The 16171-nt window shown below is 38.1% G+C and overlaps 1 protein-coding gene across 3 annotated transcripts; it reads left to right on the top strand.

Annotated features, from left to right (window-relative positions):
- Positions 1–8983: 8983 nt before the first annotated feature.
- LOC117399281 (anterior gradient protein 2 homolog) lies at positions 8984–15398 on the top strand. 3 transcript variants are annotated; one of them, XM_059021985.1, is made up of 8 exons: positions 8984–9092; positions 9560–9690; positions 13557–13620; positions 13769–13821; positions 14132–14208; positions 14394–14457; positions 14653–14736; positions 15116–15398. In XM_059021985.1, the coding sequence occupies exons 2-8, from the start codon at positions 9570–9572 to the stop codon at positions 15163–15165; spliced, it is 513 nt and encodes a 170-aa protein (XP_058877968.1). In that variant the 5' UTR covers positions 8984–9092; positions 9560–9569; the 3' UTR covers positions 15166–15398. The 3 variants fall into 3 exon arrangements, with proteins under 3 accessions (XP_058877968.1, XP_033854262.1, XP_058877969.1); XM_033998371.3 differs by having other exon boundaries at positions 9030–9195; XM_059021986.1 differs by lacking the exons at positions 8984–9092; positions 9560–9690 and adding an exon at positions 12369–12539.
- The last annotated feature ends 773 nt before the right edge of the window (positions 15399–16171 follow it).

The following is a 16171-nucleotide window of genomic DNA, read 5'->3' on the forward strand; positions in this document are numbered from 1 at the left end:
GACCGACATCCTCCAGTCCGTCCGGCCGGGTGACTGGTTTACCACTGTGGACAAAGGACGCTCATTTTCACATCCCTATTCGTCCCGCGCACAGGAAATATCTCCACTTCGCCTTTCAGGGAAGCAAGTTTGAGTTTTCTGTGCTGCCATTCGGCCTCTCATTAGTCCCCTGCATGTTCTCAAAGTGAGTGGATGCCATCCTAGCCCCCTTGTGACTATAAAAAATCAGGGTGTTGAACTACCTGGATGACTTGTTGATTTGTTCCCAGTTGCAGGAAGGAGCAGTGGCCCACACGGCAATCATGACAGAGCATCTGGCGAGACTGGGTCTCATCCTCAACGAGGCCAAAAGCCAATTAATACCTGTGCAAAGTATGGTTTACTTGGGTCTCCGGCTGGATTCTCTTACAATGTGATTCACAACTGTCTAACCCTGTTTCAGTACAATTGGTGTTGTGCCAGAAACTATTGGGTCTGATGGCCGCAGCTTCATCAGCCATCCAACTAGGGTTACTCTACATGCTCCCAATTCATGCGTGGCTCACTGCCTTCCGGCTCCACCCCAAATGCAACAGACACCGTCTGCTGACCGTGTCTCGCGTATGCTGGGAAGCCCTGCGCTGGTGGTGGCAAGCCTCTCACCTGCACGAAGGCATAAAGGGGGGTGATCCACAGCAGTCAGGTGGTGATGACAGACGCATCCAACTCGGGTTGGGGTGCAATCTGGGCAGGGTTGCTGGACATCCCTGCACATAAATGCGCTGGAACTGCGAGCCGTTCACCTCGCTCTCCAGCATTTCCTCCCAGTGCTCCAGAGAAGACATGTCTTTGTTTGCACAGGCAATGTGTCTGTAGTAGCGGAATACCTAACAAAATACCCCTTTGTGATCAAATTGAAATGTATAAACAAAATAGTTATCAGTCCAGAACCATTGCGCTCTGTGGAAAACTCTCTCTGAAAAGGGGGACAGACTGGCATGTGTCCAGACTAATATGTGGATGTCAAAAATGTAGAACTGGCCTGTCACTAGCAGAACCAAAACCGTGTACTGCATGTACCCATATGGTAAAGCACTGTAGGATAATGTTTGAGTGTGCCCCTGATGATCCACTGAGATTATCCTTTTCCCATTTAAATGTTAAATGTTTGGAATGTTGAATGTTTGGGATGTGATGAGACTCACCAGGTGAGAACAGAGTTAGCAGGTTTCCCATCTTTGCATTCTAACTAGACAAGGATACAGACAAGGATGTCTTGGATGCAAACTGGATACTGCATTCAAAAAGACCACTGCAAGAAAAGTAACTGTTAAGGGTAATAATATAGTAACTCTTCTGGTTTAGAAAATGTTAAAAAGCTGCAAGCAGAATTATTATTGCAGAAATCTGTTTTTTTATCTTAACAAGTGAGAGGAACTTCATGGTACAAGAACATATGTTATTAGTTTTAGAAGAAAACCTCATATATCCTTATTTTAGAAAAGTGGACAATTTCTCATGTAAATTACTGTGGGGTTATCCAAATTACAGTCTATTCAATATGAGGTCTGATTTTTTTTTATAAAGACCTAAATACAATAATATATCACCTTCCCTGTAAATGTCATGATATTCCTTATGAACAAGATTTTCTTAGATTTTCATTGCTAGCATAGGACACCGTTTAAAAGTTACTTAAGAGCCACCCCCCCTTCCAGGAATCAGGAAATCCTGTGAACAGAATCCTCCTCTAAAAAAAGCACACACGCACTCATATCCGTATTCCAAAGGAGGGGCAGGTGCCCCAGATGGCGTTTGTAATGTGTGAACAAGAGGAGCCTTACCCTACTCGATCAGCAGCAAATATTTACAATGAGCTATGGCAACACAAACTCATGTTGGGGTTATTGAATTCCAAGTTAAGGACACCTCAGCATTCAGTGGCTTTTGATTGTGTCTTTTGTACTATAAAAATAGCATATCCAGGACTTATGAAAGAAAATAAGACCTTAATATACTTTATAATTATCCAGAATTGTACATGTTTTAATTGTGGGGGGCAGCTACAGTATGGTAAGATTGTTTTAATATGTGCATATTTTTACATATCAACTGTATACCATTGGTATGAATCAATGCACACTGGAAATCCATGACAGAAGCATGGCACCATGCACAGTAAGTACCATGGCAGTTCTGTAACAAGACACGGCCACATTTGTATCCAAATAATTGTGTTGTCATTTCTGTTAATCTGCCAAGTCTGTAATAGTTTCTTCCTGTTATTGAGAGGGCAAAAACATTGTAATTATAACATTATGGAAACTGAAAAAACTTCTCATGATTGATCAATGTTTTTTGTTTTTTTTAATTTATTAAACTTTAATGTTAAACTTTAAATATTTTGGTGACACTGGGTCTCTTTTGTTTTATTTTAAACATAATAAATGGACAGACTCAGGGATTGCAGGTGCAAACGGAATATCTGCTTTTTATTTTCTTTAACACTCGGTCCCTATGGACTGAGACCACAACAGAACAATAAACCCCCTTGCTTATATAATTATACCTCCGGTGTAGGAGGCGAGACCCAAGAACCCTCTCACCTGATAGGGGTTGATCAGGACTGGCCAGTCCCTCACAAATGCAACCTTGTCAGCCTCTGTGGTGATCTCCATTAGGCATTCAAAAGTAGCCAGAGCATTGCAGAGCCCGAATGGCATGGCCCTGAACTGCCAGAGCCTGCGGCCTGTCGAGAACGCCGTCTTTTGTCTGGCTTCAGGAGTGAGGGCTATCTGCCAGTATCCGTTCTGGAGGTCCAACGAGGAGAACCACTTCGACCCTGAGACCAGGTCCAGGGCTTCATCAATGCGGGGGAGTGGGTAGGAGTCCTTGGTGGTTACCTCATTCAGGTGCTGGTAATCAACACAGAACCCCCACTGACCATACTTCTTAGGCACCATCACCACCAGTGAGGCCCAGGGGCTGTCGGAGGGCTTAATAATGCCGGCAACTTTCATCACCCGGTCTGCAGCTTCCTGGTGGCCAAGGGCTAAGCGGTGCAGCCGCTGCTTGATGAGGCGGGTGTCTGGGATGTTGAACAAGGTGGGTCTTTCCAACATCCTCCGCCGAGGTGGCGAGACTGTGGCGGAACTCAAACAGCAGTTCCCAAAGCTGCCGCCGCTGCTCTGGCCGAAGCCCTTCACAGCTCTGCTTCCAGACAGCACGGGCGGCAGCAGTGGCCGGGTCTTCTGGGGGAGCTGGCCCTTCAGGGTGCAGGGAGACAACCTGAGAAGGCAATGAAAGGAAGACGGAGAGAGGAGAAGGTTCAGCTGCTTTTTGCTGAGGCCTGACGAGGCCGGGGAGAGGCCAAGGCTCGCCAACCTGGTGCTGTGACTATCTCGGTGGACGTCGGGTGGACAAGTCTGGACGGCGGTGGTCCTCCGGTAGCGTGATGACCGGTCACACGTTCAGGCATGATCGTGACAGCCAGTTGCGGCTGAATGGCGGAGGCAGGCAAAACCTGGGGAGAAAGCCATGCAAGAGAAGACAACAGGGGGGCCCCAGGGGAGGACTCTTCACCTTGTGGATACACCGGGGGGTAAGAGGGACTCAAAGGAGCTTTGACCTGCCTAACAGGGGTGCTCTCTCGCTGGTGGATCTAGAAAGGGTTATTTTTCCTTTTTGTTAATTTGCAATACCTAGCCTCTGTGTTTAGTTCCCTGAAAACTATGACTTCATTTTCAAGCCAATTAAACCAGATACCTGCATCTGCCAAGGTTAACACAGGATTCCGCGTGCGATAGTCTTCATTTATTTAAAGATAGGGGAGGCCCTATTTTTAAGTTTGACCAGCTTCCAAGTGTGTATGCATTCTAATAACAAAGGCACACAGACAAGCTTTTTTTCTAACATTAACATATGTTCAGTTTTCTTAATTCAAATGGTTATTCTACTGGTTGTATATTCTTTAAAACATAGTAAAGTTATTACAATATTTTAACATTGTCAGTTAGTACTGAACTTCTCTCATTTTTAACTGTAATATGTTCTTTCAACAATAATTATTTTATTTGTATAACAGTTTAACTTTAAATTATTTTATAACATGTATTTCTAATTCAGATATTTCAATATAGCAGTCTCTTTTATTAATTGTCATTTTATTTTACTCCATTGATATACACAGAAGGCAAGAGGTTAATTTTATTTAGTCAAACATTACAATGAGATGTAAGGCTTTTGCCTTGCACTTGGGCAATTGCTGACCTTAATAGAAGCAAATAATTAAGAGCTGTATAAAAGCACACACCTTCAGAGACCTGTCATTGGCTTCAGGATGTCTGCTGTTTGCACTTCCTGATGCGGCGACGCTGGGCTTTTGTTAAGGAAAGGCAGAAAAACCTTCGGAGGAGAAGGGCAAGACGGAGAAGACCGTGCATATTCAAACCCAGGGTCACTTTGTTTGGGATGCCGGAGGATGCGGTGGTAAGGTGTTCTCATCTCACTCCGCAAGTCACCCTAGACCTAATAGCTGAATTTCACCTTTTCATCACCTTGTTAACTGTCCTGGTAACACCAACAGCATTGACTTTCTCCACTATAGAGGACCATATGGCCTCTTTGTAGCATTACTGATGTTAACTGAGGCTTTTCCAAATAACTCAATGTCATGCTGAGTGACCTCAGCTGTAAGGATTCTCAGCTCCTCCTCAGTAAACATTTCTTTCTTTTCTGTTGTGAGAAGTTGCTGTCATTTCACAACAAGCAGTCCAGAACTTTAGAATTCTGGCAGGAAAAAATTACTGACCAGTAATACTGCATGGGTGTGTGCAATAAATGAGAATTTAATGCCCACTCGGGTGGAATGCTTGGATAAACCGCTCGGGCTTCACCCTCAAGGTTTGTGTAGTATCGGGTGGGCATTGCATTCTCATATCACATACTCCCCCATGCATTATTCTCTATTTAATGATTTATTTTTTTTAATTACCATGAATCGTATTTCTAATAAAGCAAAGATAAATAAATAGCATAATATTGTATGAGCTTGTTAAATCATCCAACCTATGAATGCATCCAACCTATGGACGAAAGCCAATCTTGACAGAGGCCAAAACAAAGCACGCATTCACTGCTGGCCATTCCCTGCTTCCAGGGTCATTCATGTGAGGAATCTTTGTTTGAGCTGGAACAAGGAATTACTCCAAACTTGTGTTTTAAAATGTAAATTACTTTTCAGAATTCCTTCACAACTAAATCTGCTTACTTCAAATTTGAAATTTGATGATTTTCTTTGTAGTCATTATTTTATGAAATAGAAATGTACTTAAGTAATAATGACATATTCCATGTGATTTAATGCTGAAAGAAGGATATTTTGGGAGTCATGACAGAGTATTATTTAGTGATGATGTTTTAAATTGATTCAATATACTGCCCAGGTACTGGAACAGTATAGGGACACAAGTTAGTGTACATCAGTCCACATTTTCTCCATTTTCTTTCTTGAATGAGACAGAAAAGCAACTTAGTTTGTGCAAATTAAAGATGGCATGGGTTCTGAACCAAAAGGCCACAGTATTGGCTTGTAAATAGGTCTTAAGGGACTACTATACTATACTGTTGACTTTGTTAAGCTGTAAGCATGGTAGCAAAGTCCTCTTGGCGTCAAAGATGTTTCAAATAATCTTCATAAATTTTACCAGTGAGCTTAGAATTACAGCATGGTATACAATATCCCATAGTATTGCTTTGGGCAACAGTAAATGTTTGATTGCCAAATGAATAATATACTGAGATCATTGTATAAAGTAAGGTATGTGCACCACACTGTCATTTAGTAAAAACGGCCATAAGAGCACATTTAAATGTAAGTATTTTTAAACATACATGATGCAAGTTAGCTGTAAAAAATATTGAGGCAAGTGTATGTTAATGAGATTTATCAAGAACTTCATCTAATGAGAGTAGATTTCTTTTGACTCTGCCTATCAAAGTGTTTTTTTTTTTGGGGGGGGGGGGGGGCGGCGGGGGGGTTCCATTACCATCTGCTTCCTGTACTTTTACCAATAGTCTAAGATATCATGATGTTAAACTACCACAGGATATTACTATTACACCCCCACCTTCTCCACATACACACCTTTTATGGATCATAATCATGTATACTTTCTCCAGTAGTTCCTTAAACATGCATCCTATTTTAGAGGGGGCTTCTATCAATGAACCTGAAAGTTCTTCAGGTGCACACCTATTGACACACTTGGGCCATAAGATACAGTGTACTGTGTGACAGCAATGTGCTTAACTTCATGACTATAGTCATTTACATTTCAGAAAATTGATATCAGAAATGCTTGTTTTACAGCTGCATACAGTAAGTTTAATTTATACAGAGCAGTGACGGAAAAGGGTGTAGATGTTGAAACCAGCTAAGTAAACAAGTCCACTCCTGTGTAAATTAAGAAGATCAGAGTCTAAATGTTTGATTACCTAAACAATTAGGTCTGATAGGAAGCAAACAATCCTCCAGCTATTCTGAACAGTGGGATAACATTTTTCATACTAAACTAATATGGATAAAAACGGAACTGGGCTTTCCTGCATATTACAATGTAATTTCTGATGCTGGGTTCCTGTGTACACTCCCTGTATAATGTGTATATCTTTCTTACACTGCTACTAAAACACTATATAAAATACTAGTATACTGCATACGTCGCATATAACAATCCACATTAGAGTAACATATTTATTTTTGAGTGTTTATTTTATTTAAGCTATGCAATGAACTTTATTTATTTTATTATTGAAACTTCATGAAACCGGTTCATTGTGCAACAATTGCAGGGGCTCTTGGTACTTAATGTGATCATTTTTAATGTATTCTTTGTGTCTGACCACTAGCTGATCAAACACAGCTGGGGTGGAGATATTACAAGGGCTCCCTATCGCTGCTTGCATCCAATTCAAAACTCGTGTACTAGCCTATCTCTTGACCTTTCTGCTCCCTCCTTTCAGCAGTTTTCATACTGGGGTACTCGAGCGCTCCTCATGGGGTATGCGAGATTTTTTTTTTTTCTTACCACATTGTAGTACTTTGCGGCTTAGCAATCTAATTAACAATATTGAATGTCCTTTCAAATCAAACCACAGCCGTGTTGGTGTACGTTTCCTTTATGTTGGGCGAGGTTAACTATAAACACCCAACCGGCTGCATACAGCGAGTGAACGTTGAACGCACATGGCTAAATTACATATTGGGCGATGGTTCTGCAGTCTGTTGGCAAAAAAGAAAAAAGAAAAAGAAAATTGTATGATGTTGCTTCTTTTAAAAATGTGTAGTATTTACTAGATCCGTTTATTTTCTGGAGTTTAAATGTTCAGTGTTTGTAGTTTAATCAGTTCAGTGTGTTTTATCTAAGTTTATGTTTTTAAATAACAGTATTATTGAGTTGAGCAGGCAAAGCTGTGCCACACTTAGACTGAAATCACAGCGCTGGAGCGTACACGACTGTGTTGTCTTTACTTGAAATGCTTTCTGGACTGAGTGTGTTCATGTCAATATAGCAAGTGCCCATTGACAAGCTGTCTGGTAGCTGATTAACATGAACAGACGATTGCACTAAACACTAACATGTAAGCATTTTGTTAAAAGTAATTTTTGACTGCATGATATAAATGTCACCTTTGTACTTTCATCAAATTTAGCTTTTGGGAATATTCACTTCAAAACAATGCTTGTTCTGGCTGGATTCGATAGGGCACAAGACACACATAGCATTTTAAATGTCCAGCTCAAGTGTTAAACGGTAACATTCGAGCTAAATAAAAAAAAAAACATATTCAGTGTTATTCAATATTCACACAGTTCCGCATGCGACCTGTTTCTTTTTTTTTTTCTTTTTTTTTAACGCCTGTATTTGTAAATTTTAAATTGTTTTTATGCTCGTCTATTTTCTCTATACACTAATGCATTTGTTGGAAGAAATGCGCGATTTTTTTTGAGAATTAGAACCCTAGGTTTTGTTTCTCAAAAGGATAACCTGTTTTTGGACTCGTTTTGTCATACTTATTGGTCTGGATTTTGAAATAATTTTCCATGGCATTTTTAGTTTTAATTGTATTTTATTAGTTTAACAGCAGTTTTCCATGAACAGTAATTGGCTGAACTGTAGCCCCTCACCCTTCCCTGTGTGCTTTTTGAGCCAGCAAATCAAAGCTTGCTTATTTTTTTTGTAATGACCCGCTTACATTTTTTTGTAACTTGAAGTCCTATTTGTTCATTCTAAAATACAGAATAACATACACTTGTGCATGGGCTGCATTGTTTACTAATCAGGGTGTAGTTTTACTGAAATCTGTGATAAAAAGCAGGCAAGTCCATCACATATGTAGGTAAGCATTTTTATTTATTTTTTTTATTTTCAGTTAACAACAATAAGTACTTAACCCTAGTAATTAAAATACAATTCTTTATGTTTTCATAGGTATATTATGACCCTATCTCAGATGGGGGTACACAGTAAACTAGATTTTTTGGCAAGGGGTACGGGGGCCTAAAAAGTTTGAAAACCACTGCCCTAGACTATCATTTCTCCCTACACCCCTCTCGCCCCCTCCGCTCCTCCACCACCAGCAGATTAGCTGCACCCCCTCTCTGCTCCCCTGCTTCCAGAGCCCGCTCCTTCTACTATTGAGAAGCCTGGAGAAAATCAGTGGTTCCTCTTCAAATGCTCATCCAATAACAAAAAGACTAATCAGCTTGTTGGCGAATCAGAGAGCATGATTTAAGCTTACCTGTACTTGGATTAGTGCCCATACTGTACCTGGAAAAAAGGACATGTTTGAACAAACTGTAAACTCAAAGCAAACATTGCAACTTGAGGGTTAAACTTCATGGGGGTGGCCATTGAATCCAACAATGAACGTAACAGATCGTGTTAATGTACAGTATGTCAGCTTTGGAACCATGTATGCTTTCCTGCATTCCTGCGGTTGGTTAAAAGGTGGAGTTAAAGAGCAGTCAGGTGTATAAATCCAAGAGCCTGCCTGCTGAACAACATCAACATCTGAAACCACCTTTCTGAACGCAAGATTAGTACAGCCAGGCAAGCAAGACTCCTCCTTGTCTTAGGCACTCTACATTGGAATAAGATCCTACATTTTACTTTGGAATCTTAAACTTTCAGTGTTTATCCAATTCACTGTTAGGTGAAAACAGTTTTGCTTTTGCTGTATATAAATTATTTAGTAATAATATTGATAATGCATGCCATTGTAGTTCAGTGAATAATTGAGAGCTACTATTTTAAATGGTGAAGCTTATAATGAGATGTTCATTGCATAGCTTTTAACAATCTTCAGTGTTGAGAATCTTCTAGTAATAATCTGAGTGATATATATATATATATATATATATATATATATATATATATATATATATATATATATGAAAAAATAATGCTGGTTTGAAGCAAGGAAATAATAATAATAATAATAATAATAATAATAATAATAATAATAATAATAATAATAATAATAATATCATCAATTGCATTCTTCTTTTTATGCTCAGAAAACTAATCATGGTGAAAAGGCTGATGTCAGTGCTTTTGATCCTGGTGGTTGTCTCCTCCAGCTTTGGAAAACCTGAAAAAAATGGTTCTGCCAAAAAGGAAAATAAATTTCCACAGACTCTGTCCAGAGGTAAGCATTTCATGCTATTTCCTCTCTTTTAGTCTTAGTATATATATATATATATATATATATATATATATATATATATATATATATATATATATATATATATATACATACACAGAGAAACTCTGATACAATGTACTGCCTTGGAACTGTAAAAACAGCATGTTATAACCAAGGTATGTAATAACCAGATACATGCACATACCTGCCAAATCAGCACAAAAATCTAAACCTAGTACAGTACTAATTGATTAATGTACATATACAATGTATATAGTATAAAGGTACAGAAGAAACAATGTAACATGTAACTAGTACTTTACTATACAGTATATTGTATTCTAATTTTTTAATACAGTAATTCTATGTTGTCTTGAATAAAGATAGTTAGCTAAATGAATTATAAAAAATAATACAGTATAGTAATAATAAATTATAGAAATAATAAAACTGATAATAATAAAAATAATATTGAATAAACATTGCCATACAAACTGTCAGTTCAGGTACAGTACAGTAATCATTGCCTGTATGCTATTTTAACACATGTTTTAGGCCCTGACCACGTTTTAGAACCGTGTTAAGGGTTCAAAACCTGTTTAACAGTGCTCACATCGATTTGCATCCACACTAAACACGGTTCATAACTGAGTTCAACAACCGAGTTTGAAACCTACTCAGGAGGTAGTCTCGAACTCGGTTATCGGGATAATTGGGTTAGATAATCTGGTTTAACTCACTGTAATCTGGACGTGAACCGTGTTCGAGTCTGATTACACAGTATGCTCCGACATAGTAGTGCTTTGCGGCAGTACATTGCCATAATCCCCCTGGTTACATGAGACGAGAATAAAGAAAAGACAAACCCGAATTAAAATACAGGAGGATTTATTCTTGTCATATTTACAGGGGTACAGTCACATATGCTTATGTACTGTAGTACACAAAAATTTAAAATGTGTCTAAAACACATTTTAAATGATCTTAGATCACATCACATATTAGCAAGTTAAAGGTCTTTATTTGGACTTTTAATTAAATTAAAGAACGTTTTATCCGCCCCAGATTTTCCCTTTGTGCAAATGCTCATCTAATTTATTTACTATGGCATCGGCATTTTTTCCCCCATACTTAGGCATTTTCTCGTAGCTCCTCCATTCTGCTGCCATGTTCAATGAAAATAAACAACAACATTTACGGGGGAGAAAGAAGAACTTGTGTACATTAGGTTTCTGGGATACAGTCATTCAGCAAACTGTTTTTTGTTTTGTTTTTTAACAACAGCTGGGTTAAACTAACTCGGTTTCATTACGGCAATCTGGACGCTCTAACGTTGGGGTAGGCTTCAGGTAAATCGGTAAATCGGATTTTGTTGTGGATAAGGCCTTAGATGACTGCCTCAGCGACTGCTGCTTTAAACTTGAGCTCTTTGACAACATAATTCTGACTGATTTCGTCCAGTTAAGATTTGTCCGACAATGTACAGCTTGTCCTTAACACTAGAATCGCCGAGATTTCGGAATACATACAACCGCCGCACACGCAAAATGTGCGGCTCCATTTTAAAAAGGCTTCGATATGAAAATGAAAAACAAACAATCGGATACAACTTAATATTTTTATTTATGAACATCATACATAACATTTTCAGAGCAGAAACACCGTATTTACATTGAAAATTAAACATGATATACATAAACATGAAAAATTGTAATAAAATAAACTTTATGCAATAAACTTATGTGTAAACAGGTGTAGAAAGCTGTATGCACATATAAAATTATAAAACATAAATAACTAGTTATAAAAATAGCATAAAACAAAAATATAACATAACTTATGCAACGTGAAAGCGCTTTGAGTGAAACAGAGTTCAAAGGTTCTGTCTGTCTGTTCAGAGTTCTATTTTAGCTTTCTAAGTACAATCTACGCAGAAAACACGCTTTTCAAATGTACCAGTGAACTTGTCACAGACTTGCCTTTTCACTACGGGCGCAGACATCAAAAGTTCTGTTTTCATTGCTTTTAGCAACGTGGCATTGTCTTTTATACTGTGTGCCTGTGGGCGCAGCGCTGGCTGGAGGTTGAGGGGCATTTGCCAGCAGTAACGTGCGGTGAGGTCAGTGGTTGGGTACGCACTGGCCAGTCTCACACCTCAATTTACATAGATTCGATTGGCAGGCTTATAGAGAGCAGAATTCGAATCATGCACGGTTGGGAACGAAACTTTTTATTGACGCAGCTCAACGAAAACCCTGATGTAATTACACGATTCAACCGACAGATGGCACTGGCTTTCATACCTATTATTATCTGACCTCAATGTCAAATTAATGGTTATTATTGTCCACAAAATAATGTACTATAAAGCGTATACACTGATTTAATTCATATTTAGTGTGTTTATATAAATGCCCAAATCTACAGTTAAACTGTTACCGTTCTTTAAACATTTGTTCATCAATACCCGACAATTAAAATGAAAATACATACTTGCACTTGCATATCTACTTGTATATAAAGTCCGTCCTTCTCTCCTTGTGGACGAAGATGTCCGTGACATCATTGTAGAATTGCTCTCTCTTGGCCTGAAGTTTTAAAAGTCTTAACTGTGCAATGGAATTAGTGTAGTCAGGTGACACAGTTAAGGCAGTGACGCGCTGTGCTTTTTTCTCACTCATTGCTGAGACTATAAGGTTGGAACGCGCTTGCGCTACTGAGTAGAGCGGTTTACATTCAAATTCAGTGGTAGGGAAAGGCAGAGGGCATCGCTGCCTCTTGTCTTTTCATCGAAGTTTGTATATTACAAAAAAAAAAAATCGCTATGCAGAAATGCGTTGTGACAACGAAAGGTAATGAACAGTCATACACAAGATAATTACCTTGCACGTCACTGTTTGCCAGTCAGCTTTCGTGTCTCTTATCAAAATGTTTCTGCCGTAGGTCCAGGGCTAGCTGCAAAATGATGTCCTTCCGAGTGATTGTGTTGCCAATGCACTCCTTGTACAAAACCTAAGCGTTGATGGCTGCCAGATCCAAAACATTATAAAAAACAGACACAGGCCACTTGCGAGTACCTTTGACATAATACAACCGTGCCATTTGATCCAGTACATCCACACCGTACTTCGTTGCATTGTAAAATGCAAGTCTCTGGCTTTACTTTAGCATCAATCAGTCCCGATGGTCACTGATCTGCAAAGCTTAGAATACGCACATTTTTTTAATTTTTTTGCACCGTCACACTCAGGGTGGCACAGTCGTTCTGCCTGAGAAATGTAGTGTAAATAACAATAATAATATGATTTGCAGAATGACTTTCATCAGTGTTTCAAGCACTCAACAGGATTATAATACTGTAGCGTGCACGGGGGAAGGCAGCAGCAGGGCTGGTAGGTGACGTAATCAAACACAGGTGGAGGGCGGGCGCGACTCAAAAATGACTCAAAAATTACAAACGATTCAACAGAGTATGGAAAGATGCATGCTGGGAATAACAAGAAGAGACAGGAAGAGTTAGGAGTGTATAAGAGAGCAAACAAAAGTATGCAATATTATTATAAGAGCAAAAAAACTGAAATGGCCGTGGGGCCGGACATATAGCAAGAAGATGAGACCATCACTGGACCAAGGAGATACTAGACTGGATCCCAAGAGATACAGTGCGACCAAGAAGACGACCTCCAGGGAGATGGCAAGATGAAATTAGGAAACACGCTGGAGCAACATGGATGAGGGACGCAGCAGACAGGCTTTTGTGGAAGAATCTTGGAGAGGCCTTCATCCAGCAGTGGATTGAAAAAGGCTGAAGATGATGATGATGATTTATATATATATATGTCTTTGAATACTGTTTCTCTGAATTACAGGGTGGGGTGATGAACTTACTTGGACTCAGACCTATGAAGAAGCTTTGTTCAGAGCCAGATCAAGGTGAGAATACTTTCATCACAAAGACACACCAAAAGTATGTCTTGTAAAATATATATATATATATATATATATATATATATATATATATATATATATATATATATATATATATATATACACAATATTATTAAATGATTCTGTTTTACAGCAACAAACCTATCATGGTTATCCATCATTTGGAAGATTGCCCACACAGTCAAGGTAACACACCAGCAATTTATATTTGTTATTTTGTTTTTCACACAAGCAGATTAGTTTGAGGATAGACCTTTGATGCGTGTGCTTGATACATGCATCTTTACACAATAGCTCAAACAGCAGATGTTCAGATATGCAAAAATTATATTATTTTTGGAAGATGTATTTTCTTGTTAAGTTTTTTGTGTTGTGCTGTTATTTTTTAAATTACATGCATGCTATATATGACATGTAATAGTGTACCACTATCATCCATGATTATATACACCATAAATACTGATATCGTATTTGCTATACTATGTTCTGTGTACAGCTCTGAAGCAAGTATTCACTAGCAGCAAGAAAATTCAGAAGATGGCTGATGAAGACTTTATTCTCCTGAATCTTGTGGTAGGGTGAGACAGTTTCGGGATAAAGCAGAACTTTCTATTTAGGCAGCATAAAAGCATTTAAGTTAACAGAACACAATTAAGGTATTTTTGTAAGTTTTAACCTGTTGCACAAGCTGTTATTAGGCGTGTTTTTGAACTTTGAGTTTGTTGTCTCTTGTGATGATTCTTTCACTCTAATTTCAGTATGAAACAACAGACAAGCATTTGTCCCCCGATGGCCAGTATGTACCCAGAATCATCTTTGTAGGTAAGTGAATTGGTATTTCACAAGGAAGCAAATGGTTTGATATGATACATATAGAAAAAATTGTAAAAAAAAAAAAAAAAAAAAAAATTACAAATGATAACAGATCAATGGCTAATGTTAATTCAGAAATACTGCAGCTTCAGTCTTAGTTATCAACCATTCAAGTATCTATAATATAATTATGGTTTATTGCAGATCCCTCTCTGACCGTCAGGGCTGATATCACTGGAAGATATGCAAACCGTCTCTACACCTATGAACCTGCAGACCTCACTCTGTGTAAGTATAATTAATTACTGCATCCTGTTTAAATATATATATAATCTTGAGGAGGCCTTCATCCAGCAGTGGATTGAAAAAGGCTGAAGATTATATATATATATATATATATATATATATATATATATAACAGGAAGAGTCCATTGTCAGTTGCAAACAGACAGTGCTAAGTTGTGATGTAGTAGGTATTCCATTGTTAGTAGAGATACTGGAATCAATGTAAAACAGATTGCAGACAGCATAATAAACTTCATACAGTAGTGATAACGCTTAAGTGTACAAAATATAGATAGGTATATTAAGTATAATATTCTAGTATAACTACTGTACTGTAATTCTGAAGCAAATTCTAACATTCACTTAACCTTTTTTTAATTAGTGATTAGTAACATGGAGAAAGCCAAGAGGCTACTGAAGACCGAATTATAAGTGCCAGAGGGAGGTGTCTAACTTCTAAGAGGTCCCACGATTTCCTCTGCCACCAATTCTGTCTACCAGGCACCCAGCCTGGACTGCTTACTGAACTATAAGCACTGGTGTGTTACATATGTATTAATTTTCACATGAATGGTTACTGCTTGATGAGGTTAATTATCTATAGTCTTTTAAATAAGAACTGTAGCAATTAAGTTCTTCATCTTTTTAATAAAGCTTGCTGTTTTCAATAATATGTGTTACTCCTTTTTTTCTATGTTTTTTTTTTTTTAAAACAAGTTACAAAAGCAATTTTATTATATTGTTTAGTAAGCAAATAGTCTGAGTTGAATTAATTGGCAACAAATGTCCCTCCCACAGTCACGTGTAACCAGTGCTTAATTTGTGCCAGGGCACAGCCCTGGAACCTCTGGGCATGCAGAGTCATAGCACTGATACCTCTAGTTAAAAGTCTCATAAAACACTTTATTTTTAAATTCTCAACACAGTTGTATTAAGTCCTCTAAAGAGAGACAGTCCACTGCCACGTTTGTAGTCTACTTTAAATTACTTTACGGTTTCAGCTTGAGTGCCTTTAAGTAAGGTGACACTGGCTGCAACTCTATTGTCGTTTTTTATACACAAATAAGCTTACTTGATATGATAAACACCATGAACGATACAAGCAACTTCTTACACTACTTGGTTTGATTAAATGAGTAGTACACAACAGAATATGAAACCTGAACATTAATTTCAACAAAGACAACGACAACTTTTTAATGAAAAAAAATATATATTGTAGCTTAATTCAATAGGAACATCAGCCTGCTATATTATACTAAACAATAAAAGTAATAACAATCTGGTTCTCTCTTGCCTTTTTCAATGAATATAATTTAATTAATAGAGAATAAAAACATACTAAGATAAAAACTACCTAGCCTAAGTTTAATTAATTGTTTTTGTAATCTACCAGCGGCTTCTGTTGCATACACATCGCTGATGATAGTGCAAACCG

This window comes from Acipenser ruthenus, chromosome 4, assembly GCF_902713425.1.
Source record: "Acipenser ruthenus chromosome 4, fAciRut3.2 maternal haplotype, whole genome shotgun sequence".
Taxonomy (NCBI): Eukaryota; Metazoa; Chordata; class Actinopteri; order Acipenseriformes; family Acipenseridae; genus Acipenser; species Acipenser ruthenus.